At 35.6% G+C, this 19,285-nt stretch overlaps 3 protein-coding genes across 11 annotated transcripts; all 3 read right to left on the bottom strand.

The window, feature by feature from the left end:
* Positions 1-382: 382 nt before the first annotated feature.
* On the bottom strand, positions 383-4,906 carry LOC104826692 (protein ZINC INDUCED FACILITATOR-LIKE 1-like). Of its 3 annotated transcripts, none has more exons than XM_010559515.1 (18): positions 4,763-4,906; positions 4,207-4,401; positions 3,782-3,822; positions 3,539-3,599; positions 3,330-3,432; positions 3,101-3,203; positions 2,975-3,028; positions 2,795-2,857; positions 2,585-2,634; positions 2,373-2,448; positions 2,044-2,244; positions 1,866-1,956; positions 1,627-1,712; positions 1,416-1,523; positions 1,212-1,256; positions 1,016-1,104; positions 903-946; positions 383-756 (listed from the first exon to the last, which is right to left on the bottom strand). In XM_010559515.1, the coding sequence occupies exons 2-18, from the start codon at positions 4,349-4,351 to the stop codon at positions 668-670; spliced, it is 1,449 nt and encodes a 482-aa protein (XP_010557817.1). In that variant the 5' UTR covers positions 4,352-4,401; positions 4,763-4,906; the 3' UTR covers positions 383-667. The 3 variants fall into 3 exon arrangements, with proteins under 3 accessions (XP_010557817.1, XP_010557815.1, XP_010557818.1); XM_010559513.1 differs by lacking the exon at positions 4,763-4,906 and adding an exon at positions 4,604-4,748; XM_010559516.2 differs by lacking the exon at positions 4,763-4,906 and adding an exon at positions 4,604-4,746 and having other exon boundaries at positions 1,866-1,953.
* A 99-nt stretch (positions 4,907-5,005) lies between these two features.
* On the bottom strand, positions 5,006-9,638 carry LOC104826690 (protein ZINC INDUCED FACILITATOR-LIKE 1-like). 5 transcript variants are annotated; one of them, XM_010559512.2, is made up of 20 exons: positions 9,598-9,638; positions 9,416-9,462; positions 9,197-9,221; positions 8,850-9,045; positions 8,421-8,461; positions 8,172-8,232; positions 7,975-8,077; positions 7,787-7,889; positions 7,621-7,674; positions 7,472-7,534; positions 7,294-7,343; positions 7,081-7,156; positions 6,753-6,950; positions 6,576-6,663; positions 6,342-6,427; positions 6,128-6,235; positions 5,921-5,965; positions 5,733-5,821; positions 5,604-5,647; positions 5,006-5,427 (listed from the first exon to the last, which is right to left on the bottom strand). In XM_010559512.2, exons 4-20 carry the CDS (start codon positions 8,992-8,994, stop codon positions 5,339-5,341), a joined length of 1,443 nt encoding a protein of 480 aa, XP_010557814.1. In that variant the 5' UTR covers positions 8,995-9,045; positions 9,197-9,221; positions 9,416-9,462; positions 9,598-9,638; the 3' UTR covers positions 5,006-5,338. The 5 variants fall into 5 exon arrangements, with proteins under 5 accessions (XP_010557814.1, XP_010557813.1, XP_010557811.1 ...); XM_010559511.1 differs by lacking the exon at positions 9,197-9,221 and having other exon boundaries at positions 9,598-9,615; XM_010559509.1 differs by lacking the exon at positions 9,598-9,638 and having other exon boundaries at positions 9,416-9,597.
* Positions 9,639-13,285: 3,647 nt separating this feature from the next.
* LOC104826689 (protein ZINC INDUCED FACILITATOR 1-like) lies at positions 13,286-17,520 on the bottom strand. 3 transcript variants are annotated; one of them, XM_010559507.1, is made up of 18 exons: positions 17,391-17,520; positions 17,098-17,309; positions 16,771-16,811; positions 16,538-16,598; positions 16,340-16,442; positions 16,162-16,264; positions 15,991-16,044; positions 15,847-15,909; positions 15,548-15,597; positions 15,366-15,441; positions 15,054-15,242; positions 14,685-14,772; positions 14,476-14,561; positions 14,280-14,387; positions 14,139-14,183; positions 13,937-14,025; positions 13,780-13,823; positions 13,286-13,583 (listed from the first exon to the last, which is right to left on the bottom strand). In XM_010559507.1, exons 2-18 carry the CDS (start codon positions 17,240-17,242, stop codon positions 13,495-13,497), a joined length of 1,434 nt encoding a protein of 477 aa, XP_010557809.1. In that variant the 5' UTR covers positions 17,243-17,309; positions 17,391-17,520; the 3' UTR covers positions 13,286-13,494. The 3 variants fall into 3 exon arrangements, with proteins under 3 accessions (XP_010557809.1, XP_010557808.1, XP_010557807.1); XM_010559506.1 differs by having other exon boundaries at positions 17,098-17,275; XM_010559505.1 differs by having other exon boundaries at positions 17,098-17,278; positions 17,391-17,519.
* Between the last annotated feature and the right edge of the window lie 1,765 nt (positions 17,521-19,285).

The raw sequence follows: 19,285 nt of genomic DNA, 5'->3' as shown, positions 1-19,285 counted from the left end.
GTCCATTTCTTTTTAGTGCATACTTAAACATTTCCTTTTGTTTTTATTTGGATGGAAATAGTTGTCTACGTCAACTTCAAAATTGTAACTTGCATAGATATTTTAATCATTAATTTTTTGTAACATTATTATTATTATTACCCGTTAGAATAAATAATTTTTTGCAGTGAATAAAAAATGTTTATTTATTTTTAAAATTTTAGGTTAAAAAATGTTTTGACGGTTTATTTACGCCCATTTTCTCATTGGTAATTTAATTGCAAAAATCAAAAGTCTGTATTCTAATGTATTAATTAGCTTTCATATGATCGATATATATAGAACAATGACCTTATACATGATATAAGTGTGGCTAATTGACAAATGCTGATAGCCTGATGCATATAACAATTATAAATACTATTTAACTTTTTTTTAACACTGTATTAACTTTAAAACTGTAACAAAATTTGAAGATTTTAGCTATCCTATACAGCAGCGAGGCGAGTAGTGTACGGAAAGAGGTTGCATATTTTAATTTATTCGTCGATGGGCCGTCGGTCCATTATACATCGAACCAAATTCGGTATCAAGACCGAAAGTGTCGGCTTTCTTCTTAAAGAATCTGCAATCTTTTTATCACTGCAAGATGGGGTCCAAATAAATATATTAATATATATATATATAGTTATCGAGCTTCGGCTAAAAACGGCTTGAACGTTGAAGCTACTCCAATGGCCAAGACCACGTTCAGCATGAAGAAAATCATTTGTGTGCCTGCAAATGAATATCATCATACCAGGAAACGCATTCAGGTTCATCATTTCCAAAGAGAGGTCTACACCGAACATGAACATCGTACTATTCTTCTGTATTTGGCTGCGAAAACAGAATTCTTCGTACGAAGATTTTACGTGCCATACCTGGGAGGAAAGCGGCATCTCGACGTTTCTCGCTCCACGAAAATCTGCCATTGATGCATTTTATAAGCCATTTTAAACAGAGAAACTAATGCAGAAGGGGATAAGTCACGTACAGGACTCCTGCCGCAGATGGGCCAACTGCTTGAAACAGTGACATTGCCGTCATGGCGATGCCATTCGCCACCCCTCTCTGGCGTTGTTTCTGTCGTTCAGCAAAAATGTCCCATTTCAGTTTTCTTCAGAAACAGAAGCAGCTAATTAATCTGCGTATGGGTTGGACAGTAATGGACGACGGATGAAATTACTTACCACCGCTTGGTTTTGAAGAATGAGCAATCCTGTGATAGCACACACCTACATGAAGAGAAAATGCCACAATATTTTCGATTTCTCTGGAACCAGAATCTTTGGATTTGAAAAAGATTATCGAGAGGGGAAAACCAGAATTTAGATCCACATATCGCACATTCCGTGCTCGGTGGCAACAGATAAGTAAAGATTTTCGGGACTTACACTTAACACATTCTTAGCGACAGATGCACAATTTAACACCAGGCTAAGGGTGAAACCAGATAGCTTGGCTATAAGTGGGTAACATGAGAGAAGGGGTATCGCCAGAGCCTACAGAACAGGAAGACACATCGTAGCCTTAGACATTTCTTGGTCACAAAATCATAGGATTTTCAATGAGAACATTCAATAATGTTATGACTAAAGGACTTACCCCGGCAAGACGGGTGACTTTGATAGTTCCTAAACACCTCTCCACGTAAGAGTATAAAGAAATCTGAAAGACAAGGAGACCAAAACCTAGAAAGCAGAAATGTAACTCAGCACAGTTCTTGCAGATAATTTCATCGGCAAAATCTAGTTGGAGAAGAATTATACAAAAAACAGAAGCCGGGGAAATCATGTAAATTTAAAAGAGTAAACATATAAAATGATCATGCTAGTCCTTTTCACCTGAAATTGAAAGAACTGAACCCACTTGTGTAGTGGAGTAGCCCAAACCTCCATAACTCCTGGGACTGTTTGCCCACAAAGAAAACACCTGCTGGAGAAACTCACATATTAGCCGTACATGATTAAAGAACAAAAGTAGAAGGACAGGGTGATGCAAATATATAATGAAATAATCTACCTCTGTGTAACCCATGTCATGAAGTGAAAAAATACAATAAACGATGATGGACGAGATTAGTGGCCAATTCTTTAAGAGAGAACTTCCTTCGTCTCCCTCTGCCTTTCCATCAGAGCCAGCAGGGTCATGAGTTGCCGCTTCCAGAGTTTCATTAGATTCATCATGTGATGCATCATCAAACTTGTGATTATGTAATGTTTCCTGGATATGGGAGAGAATGACAAGAGGCCATTAATCATGGAGAAAAATAAGAATTGAGAAAGCCCTTTGTACATTCAAGGCAGGAAAAGATATACAAAAAATCAGATATGGACAAATCAATAGCTTACCGGAATCCGGAAGAAAATTATTGTCACCCCTAAAGCAAAGAGTGATATTACAAAGCATGGCAAGAAGTACGGGAATCTGCATTATGATTTTAACTATGCTGAGACAATTGTTTCAGAGATGCAGAAAGCGCAAAACGTTTAAACTGCAGAACCTGCTATAAATTATACAAGTGAAGAAAAAAGAGAACTTAGTTACACTAAAATTCACGTACTTGCCAAAAATTGATTCCTTGGGAAATATGCCCGGATATTTCTCCGCTGGCTGAATACAACAACAACAACAACAACATGGCCTCATTCCCAAGTGGCTGAATAAGGGGGGAAAATATAAGAAACAGTAAAAGAGAGCGAGAAAAAAGAGGGGGAAAGCATATATTGTAACAAGATTGAAATGCTCCTGTCAAGAGTATGAGAAAGAGCACCTGTGCAAGGAAACCTCCCAAGGCAGGGCCAATGATCAATCCAATGCCCCATGATGTGCTAACCTGCAGTCAGATATGAGAATTATATTGCTGCAAATATAACCTGCAGGGCCATGATGTGCTAATATGATGACACTTGAGATTAAAAAAAAAAACATAACCTCGAGAAAAAAACCTTACAGCTGAGAGTGCTAACGCTTGATATTCGTCAGGAAATATTTCCATTGCGTAGGCCTGAAGTGCACAATAGCTGTGAGAAGTTTGTGATGTGTACGGAATATGAATAAGTGGCAGAGAATAACGTACCTTAATAGGTCCAAGTAAACCACTGAAACTTCCAAGGCAAAATCTTGTGATGATGGCCATCCAAAAATTTAAACTTAGGCCAAACAGTGAATTGAGTATCACCCTGTGATGAATTTAAGAGAGTTATATGCTGCAAATACACATTGTCTCATACCAAAACAAACCAGCTAACAGAGTACTACTATAGAAATACAGATGCAAGATTGGAAAGCAACTCTGGAATACTAACACTGAGCCCGTTGCTAGGAGGATTACAGGTTTTCTACCATAACGATCAGCCACCATCCCCCAGGCGACAGATGTCAATGCTCTGCCAAGCATAAACGAGCAACCTTTAACGTACAACCAGGTCAATTAGCAGATGGAAAACCGAAAGTAACAGAAATAAGGATGACAAAAGATAACGTGGTAAAACGTTTACTAAAATCTGAAACTCACCTACAAATCCAGAATAATAGCCAATGTCTTCTTCCTTTTCAGCTATTTTAAGATCACGAATCTAGAAACAGAAAAAAGCATACCAATTCCACAGTTGAGTTCATGTTAAGAAAAGAAAAATGTTCTTCCGACCGTGAGTTGGTCATGAAAATTAGCACATGAGAGGCAGTACCAGTGATGAATATCTGGTTAAACAGATCACAAAAGACCAGAGAACCAAGAAAGATTAGATTCCATACTCACCATAAAATAAAGGAATGGGAACAGAGAGGAGATGGGCAGAGCTGAAATTATGAAACCAAGAGATCGCAAGTTAAAATGCACTCATAATCTTGCTTTTGACACAAGAATAACAGTAAATTATCACTTTAAGCCAATGATCTTCTCCACAATATCATTACAACTCCAACAAATTCGTGAAAATCAAATACCATGACCCACAATTCTTCCTATCTATTCCATCAACTGAACAAAACCCAATTCGAACTGAGTATAGCAGTGCCCAGATGAACAATAGCAATGATTCGCACTTAATCCCGCTTAAACAACAGAGCCATACAAACAAATGGAATTAAGTATAAAGAGAAGACACTATCCATCACAAATCATGACTGAATGCGATTGTCGCGAATGGGTTTCAGAAAACTGGGATGATTGTAGCAATTTACCAGTGCAGAGGACGATGATCCAAATGGTACAAAGCTCACGGAGAGGGAATCCTCGACGGAGCTGCTTCATCTGATCAACCTTACAGCCTGGGCAATTTTCATGGTAGTTCTTCTTCAACAGCGTCTCCATGTGCTCTTCCGCCATTTTCACCGAGCTCCAAAACCGCCACAAATATCACCTCGCCGAATCTCAGGCTGAATCCAAACATACGAATAAAAAAAAACAGAACAAAAAACTGGCCATCACTACACAAAAAAAAAAACGAGGATATTGCCATGGCGATAGAAAAAATCAGAAAATATCAGACTGAATCCAAACAAGCGCACAGGGAGAGAATTCAGACAGTGGATGGAAAATTAAAACAGACGCAAACATTGCGATGACAAGAAAATCAACCAGAATCTCGGGGAAACAAGTTCGACGAACAAATGTGTTTCTCGAGAAAGCGAGAGATGAAAATTGCCCGGACAGAAAATTTCTCATGCCTCGAATTCCAACCCCTCTCTTTATATATTACGGAAAACATGAAGATGGGTAAGATAAGGACGCCATTACCAAAAAAGAAGAGTGATGAAACCGCCATGAAAGGAATCTCCTTTCAGTACTGTATCTGTTTTTGGCCAACCCCTTTTTTTCCATTTTGATACGCATCAATACATCATTTCATTTTGTTTTATCCTTTTCTTTGAGTAAATTTGATCAAATATAATTAAACAAAAAAGAATCTTTGCAACTTAACTTTTTAATCTTACCTATGTGCATTAATAAATTGTCTAAAAATAATATAATTTTGCTATGTCTCATCAAAATACTTTATTTTAGAATTTTAACAAAATGGAAAAATTAGCATCACATCTCATGTCTCTCGTACACATCTTTTCCGTACAGAATCCTCCCATGTCTCTCATATCACATGTGGCATGATGTATAGGTTTTAGCCCCTGGACCCACCATCCATTCGATTGCATATGATCATCGAATATAATCAAACTTAACAACATTTAACTGCATCTGAACCAAAATCGAATGCATCCGGTTTTCTTCTTAAAGAATCGGCATGCTTTGTCTCATCACAAGATGAATCCACCGTAAGGGCCCCCTTGATGTCAGCTTTCTTCAACCCTTGGTTTCCTATTTAGCTTCGGCTAAAAACGGCTTGAACGTTGAAGCGACTCCAATGGCCAAGATCACGTTCAGTATGAAGAAAATCATTTGTGTGCCTGCATTTGTATTCAGCTTCGTCATTTCACAGGCAGGGTTTTACACCTATAGTGACTACCAAATATGAACTTCCCTATCTTTCAGAATTATATCCTACTCTTTTCTGTTTTGATTGCGAAAAGGGCTCGGAAAACAGAATTCATATGAAGATTTATGTATGCAAGATGTGTCGTACCCGGAAGGAAAGCGGCATCTTGACGTTTCTCGCTCCACGAAAATCTGCCGTGAATAAATTTTTAAAGCATTTTAAGCAGAGAAACTACGGCAAAACATGAGCAGAATGTAGAACGGGAAAATCACGTACAGGACTCCTGCCGCAGCTGGACCAATCGCTTTAAAGATTGACATCGCCGTCATGGCGATGCCGTTTGCCGCCCCTCTTTGATGTTGTTTCTGTTATTTCGGAGATTTTTTGGACAAAAGACGTATGATGTCAGTTCCGCCCAAATAGAAACTGCAGATGGAAAAAATGTAGTGTCGAAGAGTACTTACCACAGCTTGGTTTTGAAGAATGAACAAGCCGGTTATAACAGACACCTACATAGAGAGAAATGCAATTACTAAGCCATCAGTCCTATGAAACTGAGAAATATTTCCAATCCAAATATTTTCGATTTCTCTGGAACCACAATCTTTGGTTTTTAAAAAAGGGGTTGATGCTCTGTGAGTGACAGATAAGAAAAGATCTCAGGAGCTTACACTTAACACATTCTTAGCGACGGAAGCACAATTCAACACCAGGCTAAGGGTGAAACCAGATAGCTTGGCTATAAGCGGGTAACTTGAGAGAAGGGGTATAGCCAGAGCCTACGGACAGGAAACAACGTAACTTAAGATTTTTCTTGCGCACACAGAGACAAATTCACAAGATTTTGAATAAGAACATCAGTAATGTAACGACTACAGGACTTACCGCAGCAAAACGGGTAACTTTGATAGGTCCTAAAAGCCTCTCCAGGTAAGAGTATAATGAAAGCTGAAATACAAGGAGACCAAAACCTAGAAAGCAGAACTGTAGGTCAGCATAGTTCTTGCAGATAATTTCTTTGGAAAAAACTTGTCGAAGTATTATATGAAAACAGAAGCGCAGAAAAGCACGCAAATTCAAAAGAGAAAACACATAAATGAACGTGCTTGTCCTTCTCACCTGAAATGGCAAGAACTGAACCCACTTCCGAGGTGGTGTATCCCAAACCTCCATATCTCTTGGGGCTGTTTGCCCACAAGGAAAATATCTGTAGGGTAAACTCACAATTTAATCGTAAATGAACAAACAATAAGAGGAGAAAGGACAGCAAGATGCATAAATAGTGAAATGATCTACCTCTGTGTAAGCCATGTCATGAAGTGAAAAAATACAATAAACAATGATAGACGAGATTAGTGGCCAATTCTTTAAGAGAGAACTTCCTTCATCTCTCCCTGCTTTTCCATCAAAGTCTGGGTCATGACTCGCCGCTTCCAGAGCTTCGTAAGAATCATCATGTGACGCATCATCAAACTTGTGATTGTGTAATGTTTCCTGGATAGGGAAGAGACAATGATAAGAGGGACAGTAATCAAGGAGAAAATTAAGAACTGAGAAAGCACTTTATACTTCCAAGGCAGTAAAGATTTACGATAAATCAGATATGGACAAGTCAGTAGCTTACCGGAATCCAGAGGGAAATTATTGTCACCCCTAAAGCAAAGAGTGATATTACAAAACATGGCAAGAAGTACGGGAATCTGCATTATGATTTAAACTCTGGTGAGAATATTGTTTCAGAGATGCAAAGGGCGTAAAACATTTGAACTGCAGAACCTATTACTAGTTATAGCGGTGAAGAAAAAATAGAATTCTGATATACCCAAAAGTCACATACTTGCCAAAAATTGATTCCTTGGAGAATATGTTGGGATATTTCTCTGCCGGCTGAATCAGTGGCAAAAAAATATCAGAAGCACTAAAAAGAAAACTGCGAAAAGCAAGAGCAAAGAGGGGCCAATGTATATATTGTAACAAGATTCAAATTCTCATGTCAAGAGTCTGGGAAGGAGCACCTGTGCAAGAAATCCTCCCATGGCTGGGCCAATGATCAATCCAATTCCCCATGCCGTACTAACCTGCAGTCGAATAAGTCTCCAGATGTCACAACATGACGAAGATACATTGATAGGGAAAAAAAAGATAAGCTCAAGACAAAACTTACGGCTGAGAGAGCTAACGCTTGATATTCGTCACGGAAAATTTCCATTGCATAAGCCTGAAGTGCACAACATTAAATAAGAAGCTATAAGATATTGAAAGACTCGTATAAAGAGCTGTGAGAAGTTGTGAAGTGTATGTAAGACGAATAAGTAGCAGAGAAAAGGTACCTTAATAGGTCCAAGTAAACCATTGAAACTTCCAAGGCAAAACCTTGTGATGATGGCCATCCAAAAATTCAAACTTAAGCCAAAGAGAGTATTGAATATCACCCTGTGATGAATTTAACAGAGTTATATACTGCAAATAAACAATCTCATACAAAAGACGAATCGAGAAGCAACTTTAGAATACTAACACTGAACCCGTTCCAAGGAGGATTACAGGTTTTCTACCATAACGATCAGCAACCATCCCCCAGGCAACAGATGTAAATGCTCTGCCAAGCATAAACGAGCAACCTTTACCGTACAACCAGGTCAATTAGCAGATGGAAAACCGAAAGCAACAGAAATATGGATGACAAAAGATATTGCGGTAAAGACTGAAACTCACCAACAAATCCAGCATAAAAGCCAATGTCTTCTTCCTTTTGTGCGATTTTAAAATCACCAATCTAGAAACAGTAAAAAGCATACGGAGTTCACAGTTGAATTCATGACAAAATAAAACTTTCTGGGTTCTGAATGTCAGTAGTTAATAACCATGGTCATGAAATTTTGCCTTCACATGAAACACAGCACATAAAGAAACTGTGCCAAAACACCATAAAACCAACCAGAACAGATTAGACTGGATACTCACCATAAAATAAAGGAACGGGAACAGAGAAGAGATGGGCAGAGCTGAAAAGTAAGAGACGCAATAAGCAAAAAGTGAGATCGCAGTTGAAAATGCACTCAGAGTCTTGCTTTAGAGACAAGAAAACTTTCTTCTGATGAGTCAAAATTGCGGTAGTTATCACTTTAAGCCAAACATTTTCTCCCCAATCTCATTAAAACTCCAATAAATTCGAGGAGTTCTAACACCGTGACCCACAGTTCTTTCCACGATTACATCAATTATTGAACAGAATTCGAATTGAGTACAGTGCCCTGATGAAAAAATATCGATTCAAACAACGGAACCATACAATAAAATGGAGCAAGTTTATAGAGAAATCGACACAATCCGTCACAAATTGGTTTCAGAAATTCGGTATGATTCTAGGTATTATCATATTTTACCACTTACCAGTGCAGAGGACGACGATCCAAACGGTACAAAGCTCCCAGAGAGGGAATCCTCGACGGAGCTGCTTCATCTGCTCAACCTTACAACCCGGGCAATTTTCATGGTAGTTCTTCTTCAACAGCGTCTCCATGTGCTCTTCCGCCATTTTCACCGAGCTAACAAAACCGCCGCAAATATCACCTCGCCGAATCTCAGGCTGAATCCAAACATACGAATCAAAATTGAAAAATAAAAAAACTAACCATCACTACACAAAAAAAAACGAAGAAATTGCCATGCGATATAAAGTATAAACAAACAGAATCTCGAGGAGATTTTTTGAAAGGGAAAATGAAATCTCAGCTCACCGATTCTCAGGCTGAACCCAAACAACTGATAAGCACAAAGAACAAGAAAAATCGGACTGTCAATAAAAATAAAAAAAAAAAAACTCGACGAAAACATCCCAATGGCGAGAAAATAACCCAGAATCTCGGGGAAACAATTTCAACGAATCCTGCAACGTACGAATGCGTTTCTCGGGAAAGAGGGAGAGGAAAATCGCCCAAACAGAAAATTTCGCATACCTCGAATTCCAATCGCTCTCTCTATCTCTACGCGCAAAACATGAAAACTGTAGAGACGAGGGGAAGCTATTAGTAAAAGAGAGCGATCAAACGACCATGAAGGAAGGGGAGGGCTCCAAGCTGTATTTGACCCGACCTCCTTCCCATGCGTCCTTGCGCACGTCACTGTATGTATATGTTACCTGAATCTATTTTTTTATTCCTGATTCCGGGTTCTGTTTTCAGTCAATTTAATGGATACAAAAGATTTCATTTTGTTTTTTTTTTTTAGTAAGAAAATTTCATTTTGTTTTCCTCCTGGTATTTATCTACTTATAAACAAATAATCGAAGTTGTCAATTTGAATTTTGTAACTCCAAAGATAATTTTCACGATTAAAACTATCCTTTCTTTCTGTATCTGTCGTCGACTTGGGCCCATTCAAATAATATATTGTTGTTTGTTGCAATTGTTATTACCAAATATTGAATGGAGTAAGATCATTTTTAGATATTTAATTCTATAATAAAGATAGTTTTTTTTCTTTTAAAATTTTGAATTTCGAATTATGAATTTTAAATATGATGTTGTTGTATAATTTTATTTTAATTTGTCAATTATTACAAATGTTCCGTATATAACAAAAAATACTATGATATTAATAAATTCCACCAAATAAGATGATTAATTTTTTAAATCTAAGGATTCAATTTATTTTTGAAAGTATTAAATTTAAATATATTTATGTTGAATAAAATATGTTTTAATAGGATATGAATAATTTACGAACTATCTATAAAACTATTTTTTACTCTAGTTAATGTAATTTCTTGAATAATAGATACATATATCAACTCTGTACTTGATTTGGTTGAAAATAGCTATCATCTTAAAAGAAAACTTTATATACTTTTGTTTTTTAATTATCTTATTCAGTAATAAATATAACAAATACAGAAAAATTTCTTTATCCATTCAAACTTTTAAATTTTTTTTTTTTGAATATATTAAATTAGTTTTAAAATTTAAACTTTTATCTGATTCCCTAAAAAATTGTAAAAAATCAACTAGTTTTCTCTGTTTTTATCATATCATTAAATTATACATTATCGAAGACAACATTTTTCTAATTTTTATTTTTACATTTAAATTTAAAAAATTTAAAATAATAATGTTTATATTAGTAGAAAAGTTAATGGTGTATTAATAAGAAAATCGTATTTCTTTTCAAATATCTAGATAACGTAATTTACATCTTTTTATTGAAAAAAAGGGTAGTTAGAAGATAAAGTCTCCAACATGACATACGGGCAAAATATTGTCTCGATTCAATGGATGAAATGTGTAGATGTCATTTTCATTGAGAAATCAGTTATTATTTGAATAAACGACAAAAAATAAATTTTATGCGTGTTTCATTTAGACAGGCTTCATATACGGGTTCCAATTCAAAGCCGACATATCTTTGTGTCTTGTTCCTGTCCTATGTTACACGTAATGGCTATTAGTGATGCTTAATTCTCGAATCCAAATTCGAATTGTACCTAATTATTTTAAAATAAATTGTGTATATGTATAGGTGTATGTACGTATGTGTGTGCATAAGAATTCAATATTTTAAATTTTATTAAAATTACATTTACGCAATAATGGATTGCCACTAAAATGTCACGAGGGTTGCATAGCCACATCATGACAAGATATTTCTGTATACGGCACATTAATTAATTACGGAAGATGTATTAAATGCGCATCTAATCTAATCTCCACGTGAAAATAGCCGTTAAGAAGAGTGTACACGTCAGCCCTCCACCAAATCCGTATCTAAGTTTTTGTCCTTTTCGTTATTGTAATTAACAATTTTGTAGCTCTTTAAAAAAGTTTTGTTATTAAATAAATAAATAAAAATCAAATCTGAATCTGAAAATTCGGACATCTTCTTATAGGATCAGGAAAATATTCCGAGCATGCAATAATCAATTACGTTATTAGCTAATCCTTGATCCTGGATCTCTTTTCTGACATATGAATATATACTAATGGATTTCGAATTTATTAAATCAGAGAAAAATTTATGATTATTACCATCTGCATGTGTATGGAATAGTATATATATATATACACATGTATGTTTAGATTTTTAGACTTAATATTAAATTTTCTATTTTAAAATTTGAAAAAAGAAAAGAGAAAATACCTCCATTAATAATGTTTTCCTGATTTCTTATATCCAACTAAACGAATATACATACTAAAACATTTTAAACTAACATTCTGACATTTCATCATCAAGCAAATAAATTTTGACACCGAACAGTAGGAACCCCACTTAACCTCTTTAGTGGCCATAAATATGAAGAGGAAGATGGAAAAATTAGGAAAATTTATATGTGCGAGTCGTAATTTTTAAAAATATTTCTGGTTATTTATAAAATCAATTTGGGGTATTTTTATTTATATTATGGCTGTAATTGAGAGATTTCATCTATATTGCAAGAGAACAAAAATCTTTATCGGAGTAATTATATATTTTGAGAGATAAAGTAATAATATACGTGAAAGAGACTAGAGAGATACTCCTGATTTTTTTTTAATATTATTAAGAGAGTGTTTCGATTTCTAAGTTTCTAAAAAAAAACTTATTTCTTTAATATTTAGATCTGTATATTAAAAATCTAATATCAACCCACCAAATTCATGTCGTTCCCTTATAAATTTATCTATTTCTATACGATATCTCAAATTATGAACAAAAATCGGTATATAATATAGAGAAGATTTTAATTTCGGTATATTCATAATATATATACAAAGATTAAAATGAAACAAACCGAGTATTGTATAAATAACCATGGATTACAAATTAAAGACACGTCATCAAACAGACATATAGCAGTAGGTCTTTGAAGGAAGAAGAGGGAAGAATGAGTACGGGGAATCGGGTTAGATACATGAAAAGTGAACAAAAGTGGCACCATCCAACACTTTCACTATTATAATTATTATAAATGCTAATTTTATTCTATTTGGTCTTTTCTATTAAAAAACATAAAATTCTTTTATAATTTTCTTTTTGTGTGTACACAATAACAATATTATTAGGTTTTAAAGACGAAAAATTCAAAAGGGTGTCGATCTCTGGTGTGGTGACAATTCGGACAATAAATGGAGGGAGAAAAAGTAGCTCAACTGTGATAAGATGCATAATAAATAGCGGAGTGGGCCCCGGTGGTGGCAGGAAGGAAGGAACCACGGCTACTCCTCAGGATCAATGGCACATTATGTGCCATGTGAGAAACGTTGCGACCGTCTTTGCCCGACAGCTCCAACACATATATTCGGCAGAGCTGTCTCATAGGATGTTCCATTCGGTTCATTGGCATAGGGTCCAAAAATTGGATGGGTCTTGTATTTGGCTCGCGGACCGACTAATTTGGTTCACGGTTAAGACGATATGGACTGTGTTGATATATTTTTGACTCACTAAAAAACGGATTTAATTAGGTTGGGCTAAATCTTTTTCCGATCGGAACGAGCTGGAATGGGTTGGGTCGAACCAATCCGTTTACACGGCTACTATCAACCGATGAACAGTGACAAGGCGAGTACTCAAACATCAGGTTTTATGCCGAATCCTATTATATTATATATAAAACCAAAACGGACCAATTTATTGAATATCTAAAAACGGTTCAGTCTTTTTGTTCAATAAAGGCCAACGGGCTAAACCCTAAAGACAAAATAGGGCAGTGCATCAAAGCCTTGGAAATTAGTGTAAGAGTAGATATTCAAAGAGCACATTTCTTATTAAATATATTTTAGTAAGATTTTCTTAGTAAATATATTTTGTTAGAAAGGAAAAAAAATCAATAACACAGAGACATGATGTACCAACAACAATGCTATTCAAATATCAATTTATTAGCAAAATATATTTATTTCCTTTATTAAAAAAAAAGACAAATGAAATTGAAAGCCTAAAGTTAGCTGGGTTTCATTAGCAATCTCCGGTAACCAATCATCCAAACAACTACCGTCTTCTTAAATTTGTATCCGTAAGTCGAAGGAACTCTGGAGCAATTCACATCCAACGTGATCGGTCATCTCCGAGTAGTTAGAAATGGCCTGAACGTCAGAGCTACACCAACCACTACTATCACGTTCAGGACGAAGAACACCGTATGCGCACCTGTGCATGGCCATGATATCAAAGACGTATAAATAAATACCAACCATGGAAATGTTTAGCGTGAATACATACATGTGTATATATATAATACGCATTTAGCAATAGCAGCGTGTAAATGACGAAGGAATCAAATAACAATCAACCAACTTGCTACCATATTATATAAAGACCCATATCTACAATTCACTTTTCGTACCTGGGAGAAATGCAGCGTCTAGTCGCCTCTCGCTCCAAGAAAATCTGCCAAGAACAGAGATATTGGCAAACACATACATAATATGCGTTCCATTGAACAAAGAGGTCAAACGCCAGCTAAATTTTGTGTAAAATATCGAACAGAAAGTTTTACTTACAGGGCACCGGCTGCGGCTGGACCCATGGCCTTAAAGAGAGACATCGCGGTCATGGCTATGCCATTAGCCGCCCCTCTTTGGCGCTGATCCTGTTTCATGTGATCAAGAAGTTTAACTCGAGCAAAGATTTATATAAACGGGCAGTTACACGAACGAGAAACAGAGAGTTGGAACTCAAAAGAGTGAGATTGAATTTACTTACCACAGCTTTATTTTGCAGAATCAACAAGCCAGTTATTGCGGATACCTATTCATTCATAAAAGGAATATGCATATAAAGAAACTATCTTCCACGAAAGGTCCATGAAAATGGGAGAACAAAAATTGAGTAAAAGATAATTACGCTTAAGACATTCAGGAGAATGGATGCACAATTTAGCACCAAGCTTAGGCTAAGACCGGTCAATGTGGCAATAAATGGGTAACACGTTTGAAGAGGTATCATCAGCACCTGAACTCATTCATGAAGGAATATGTCAGAAAAAAGTTAGATGTAGGATGAGTAGACGAGCTATTAAAAGTCAGAGTGATCAGTTTACCCCCGAAAAACGGGTGACCAGTATGGGGCCTAGCAGCCTCTCGGCGAAAGGATATATAGTGACCTGAAAGAAAAAGAGGCCAATGCCTAGAAGAAGAACCAACTCTTTGTGAGCAACTAAGTCTAACATTTCATGAGAAAGGATGTGAAAGTCAGTCTGATTTACTGTCATAATCGAAAAATTTTCACTAGGAAGGACATTCTGAGTACCTGAGATAGCAAGAACAGCGCCAACATCATTAGTTGAGAAGCTCAAACCTCCATACTTCCGCGGGCTGTTAGCCCACAATGCAAAGATCTGCATTAGCCAATTCCAATTGATTAAGATATTTGTTCAGACAATGTACGCAATACCACAACAGAGGCAAAGGATCCAACTGCTGTAACACTGTTTTCATAAATATTTATACCCTCCTAGTTGATTTAAGCACTTTAACATCAGAAAATGAGGACAGAAGTAGAACATGAAATTTTGCACTGGAGAAAATGAGGAATGTAGAACGCGAAATATTGATACTCGTAGAAGCATTTTTAATTAACTCTAGCAAGCTATGCCAAAGGTAAATATTAAATACTCACCTCTGAGTATGCAGTATCATGAAGACATAAAACACAATACACAATGATAGATGACATCAGGGGCCAATTCTTCAAGAGAGAAACGTTAGAATCCTTGTTTCCTTCGTCTTTCACTGTGTTTTCGCTAGCTTCTAAAGCTTCATACGAGTAATCATATGCAGTATCCTGCTTGTGATTGTGCAATGTTTCCTATGTGGCAGAAACATAAAAAGAGACATGTAGTCTTTTCTCAGACGCCCTAGCCTGTATTTTTGAATGAATCAACTCCAAGACAGCCTACCACAACCCCAAAATGGACAGTAAAGAGCATACCGGAATGAAGCAGCACCATACAGTCACCAACAATGCGAAAGCTGATATAGTGAAGCAGGGCAAGGCATATGGGAATCTGCATTGCATTTCATATGTTAGAAAAACACCAAATTCAATTCCACCACATACAAAGGGTGTTGGAGTAGAGATGAAGCGGCAATTTGTATGGCAAAGATACAAACCTGCCGAATATGGATTCTTTGGAGAATATATTTGGATATTTGTCTGCTGGCTGAATTCGGGAAAAGATGTAACGACATTAGAATGGGACAGGAAAACAACAAACGGATCACAGACAATTTGCGTCAAAGAAAACTGAAAATGCGTCAGCCAATATTTTTCTGCAAGATCAACTACCCGGACAACAAAGTTGATTCTTACGTTGAGAGACCAAAAGACAAAACGTTCAAAGGGCAGAGGATCATAATGGGACAGAGATATTCTACGTTCACCAAGGGTGCTAAGAAATTTAGTTTGTTACCTGTGCAAGAAAACCTCCCAGAGCAGGTCCAATGATCAATCCGATGCCCCATGCTGTACTAACCTGGAAAGAAAAACATAACCAGTGACATACTTCATCATATGTTCAGACAAAACAATGCGAAAATAACAAGGAAAAGCTTACAGCTGACATTGCCATAGCCTGGTATTCATCACGAAATATCTCCGTTGCATATGCCTGAAAGTTGTCACATTCATCATCGGATTTGGGAAATACAACATTCTTTTTAACAGGAGATATTTTTGGGTGAGCAGAAATAAGAAACAAAGTGATTACAGGATAGGAAAAGGATACCTTCATTGTCCCAAGCAAACAGTTGAAAGCACCGAGAAAAAACCTCGTGGCAACTGCCATCCAAAAATTTAAGCTAAGGCCAAAGAGAGTGTTGAGAATAGCACTGCATCGAAATCTTAGTCAGTCGTCTTGAACATGAATATGGATTCAAGATATAGAAAGAGCTTGAGGTACCAACATTGAGATGGTTCCTAAGAGAATAATCGGTTTTCTTCCATAGCGATCCGCAACAATGCCCCAGAACACAGATGTCATTCCTCTGCCAAGCATGAATGCGCTACCTTCAAAGTATTCAGAGGTCAATTAGAACAAATGACAGAGAAACCAGCGTACCAGAACACATGACAGAGACAATGCAGCTTTCATATCAGCTCACCCACAAATCCGGCATAAAAGCCAATATCTTTTTCCGTCTTTGCAATACCAAAATCATCAATCTGAGAACACAAACAAGAAAACCGGAGTACGTGGCTCAGCACCATCCGTAAGATAACAATGGAATGGAAACAATTTCAGCCCATGCTGAAATTTCTCACAATTCAGACCCACAAAACCTAATGAAAGGATTAAATCTGTTATAATCGTAAACTCTGGTAAGCAAGTACTCACCATATAATAGAGGAAAGGATACAGAGACGAAATTGGAAGAGCTGAGAAATCACAAACACATGAATACAAGTGAGAACATTTGCAACGGACATGGATTATTAAGAATTACTTTCAACACAAGAAAGTTTGGCCACAATCGATTCAAATTAGAAATTACAATGAGAATAGAACAATACTTCTCCTAAATCTCCTCCCAGCGTTAAATCCACATAAATTAGACGAACCCAAGATTGTACCAACACAGTTCGTCTCACATCACAAAATCAGAACGAGCATTTCATTTGAACAACAAACAGCAAAAGAAGATTCGAAATCGAAATTGCTCACAAGTGGAGAGGACGATGATCCAAACGAAGACAAGTTCCCGGAAAGGAAATCCTCGCCGGCGCTCCTTCATCTGTTCAACCTTACAACCAGGACATTCATCGTGGTACTTCGTCTTCCCCAACAACGCATCCTTGTACTCGGACATTTCCCCCCTGCTCCGATTCGAAAATCTCCTCGTCTTCTAAAAATCCAAAAGATAAAAAAAAAAAAAACTTCAAAAATAAATGAATGAATCAAAATCCGCACGGGAAACAACGAAGTAGCAGCGCCTCCAGTGAATTCGGAAATCTTACCGGAACCGAAAATACTTTCCCGACGCGTGAGAAACGGGAGAGAAAATTCTCCGTAGATGAGATTCTATGTGGAGTGCGGACCTCGCAAGAAAAAGCCAATCAGTGAAGAACAAAACTAGAGTTTGTCACGCTGCGTATATATATTCGCAGAAGACAAAGGGACGATGAAGCTAATCGCCAAAAAGGTGCCACGATGTTTTGCTTTTAATTTTTTTTTTAATTGATATTGGGAATTCGATTATTTTAATGATTTTGATTTAAATTAAGATTTTCAGATAAGTTTTATTTATTTCAAGAATCTCTGTAAAACCGAAATGAAAGAGGAATGTTTTCCACATGGGATGCGATAATGCTGGCAAGAAGGAACAGGCAAAAAGAAAATAAAAGAAAGTTCATTAGGCCTTGCCCCTTGGTGTACCTAAGGATATATTGATAGCTTATGTTCCAATATTCTGTATTATTTAATTCGGATACCTCTTTCGAAATTTATTTCTAATTGCATGAAATGATTTTATCTTGTTTAAAAGAGGAAAAATGAGCTAAAAGGTAAAAAATAAAAATAAAATCAATATTTTCTTTGGATCTTGATTTTGAAAAATAGATGTAAAGTTTGAAGATTTCTTTCCATAACAATTTCATCTAGCATATCAGAATATGGGCTTTTTCACCAAGGATATATTACACGTACACTAGAAACCACATCCAAAATCTTTCGGATATGCTAATGATTTTGCGACAGTCGATTTGAGATTGTTTTTACCAAAAAAAAACTACTAGAAGGTAACGGTTATTTTTTTTTTTTTTTGAATTTCAAATCTTTTAATTAAATGATACCACATTTTTCAGCTTTTCTAGGCATTTAATTAATTAAATGATGTCACACTATTTTTTTTTTCTAATGAAAATTGGTGGATATTTATATCAACGAAATAATATTTAATTGTATTTTAACTAGATATAGTTAAAAATGAAACAAATATAAATATAATTGAAAAATAAATTTAAAATTTAAAAAAATAATTATAAACTAAATTTTCAAATCGAGATCTGAAAAACATAATATATATATATATATATATATGTATATAATTTTAAAATACAAATAGTAAAATGAAAATTAATGTGTTTACCACTAATAAAAAAAGGCATAGACAAGTCACGAAAAAAAATATATATATATATATATATATAATTTTAAAATATAAAAAAATACACATAGTAAAATGAAAATTAATGTGTTTACCACTAATTTTTTTTTATAAAAAAATCATAGACAAGTCACGTGTTCTTCGACATTTCTTCACGGAGACCAAGTGACGAACGATTCACGTGAATTTCGTCCTTTATTAAAATTAAATCTCTCTCTAACTGAAAATAGCAAAAACAAGAAAGGGAAAAAAAACTCGAAACACAAAAAAAAATCTAAAACTGAAACAATCGAAGAAGAAAAAACTCGGACCAATTAAAGACATTGTGAGTTCATTATGATGACATTTGAAGCCAATCTCTTTCTTGATTTTCTTCATTTATATGACATTGACGGAATCTTCCAATAAATCCCTATAGATGCCAAAATGGAATAATTTTTTAACCTCATTGGAATATTTTGTGGATTTTTTTTTTTTAATATTCATTTATCATCCAAGTATTATCCATATGGCGATTGTAGTGCTTTATCCAATAAGGACAAATGCAAAAAAAAAAGAGTATTATCTTGAATTAAACTTTACAAATTTCTTAGTAAAACAAATATAAGACAAAAAATATTATCATAACTAAAACCGTAAAATCTATTATTTTTATTGTTACTAAAATTATATACATTAATAATATAATATTCCAATTTTTTTATTTTTAAGTATGATATTTTAAACCTCGAAAGACAACGTCACACG

The sequence above is a fragment of the Tarenaya hassleriana genome, unplaced genomic scaffold, assembly GCF_000463585.1.
Source record: "Tarenaya hassleriana unplaced genomic scaffold, ASM46358v1 Cleome5, whole genome shotgun sequence".
Taxonomy (NCBI): domain Eukaryota; kingdom Viridiplantae; phylum Streptophyta; class Magnoliopsida; order Brassicales; family Cleomaceae; genus Tarenaya; species Tarenaya hassleriana.
This window is presented reverse-complemented; position numbering and strand designations above follow the sequence as displayed.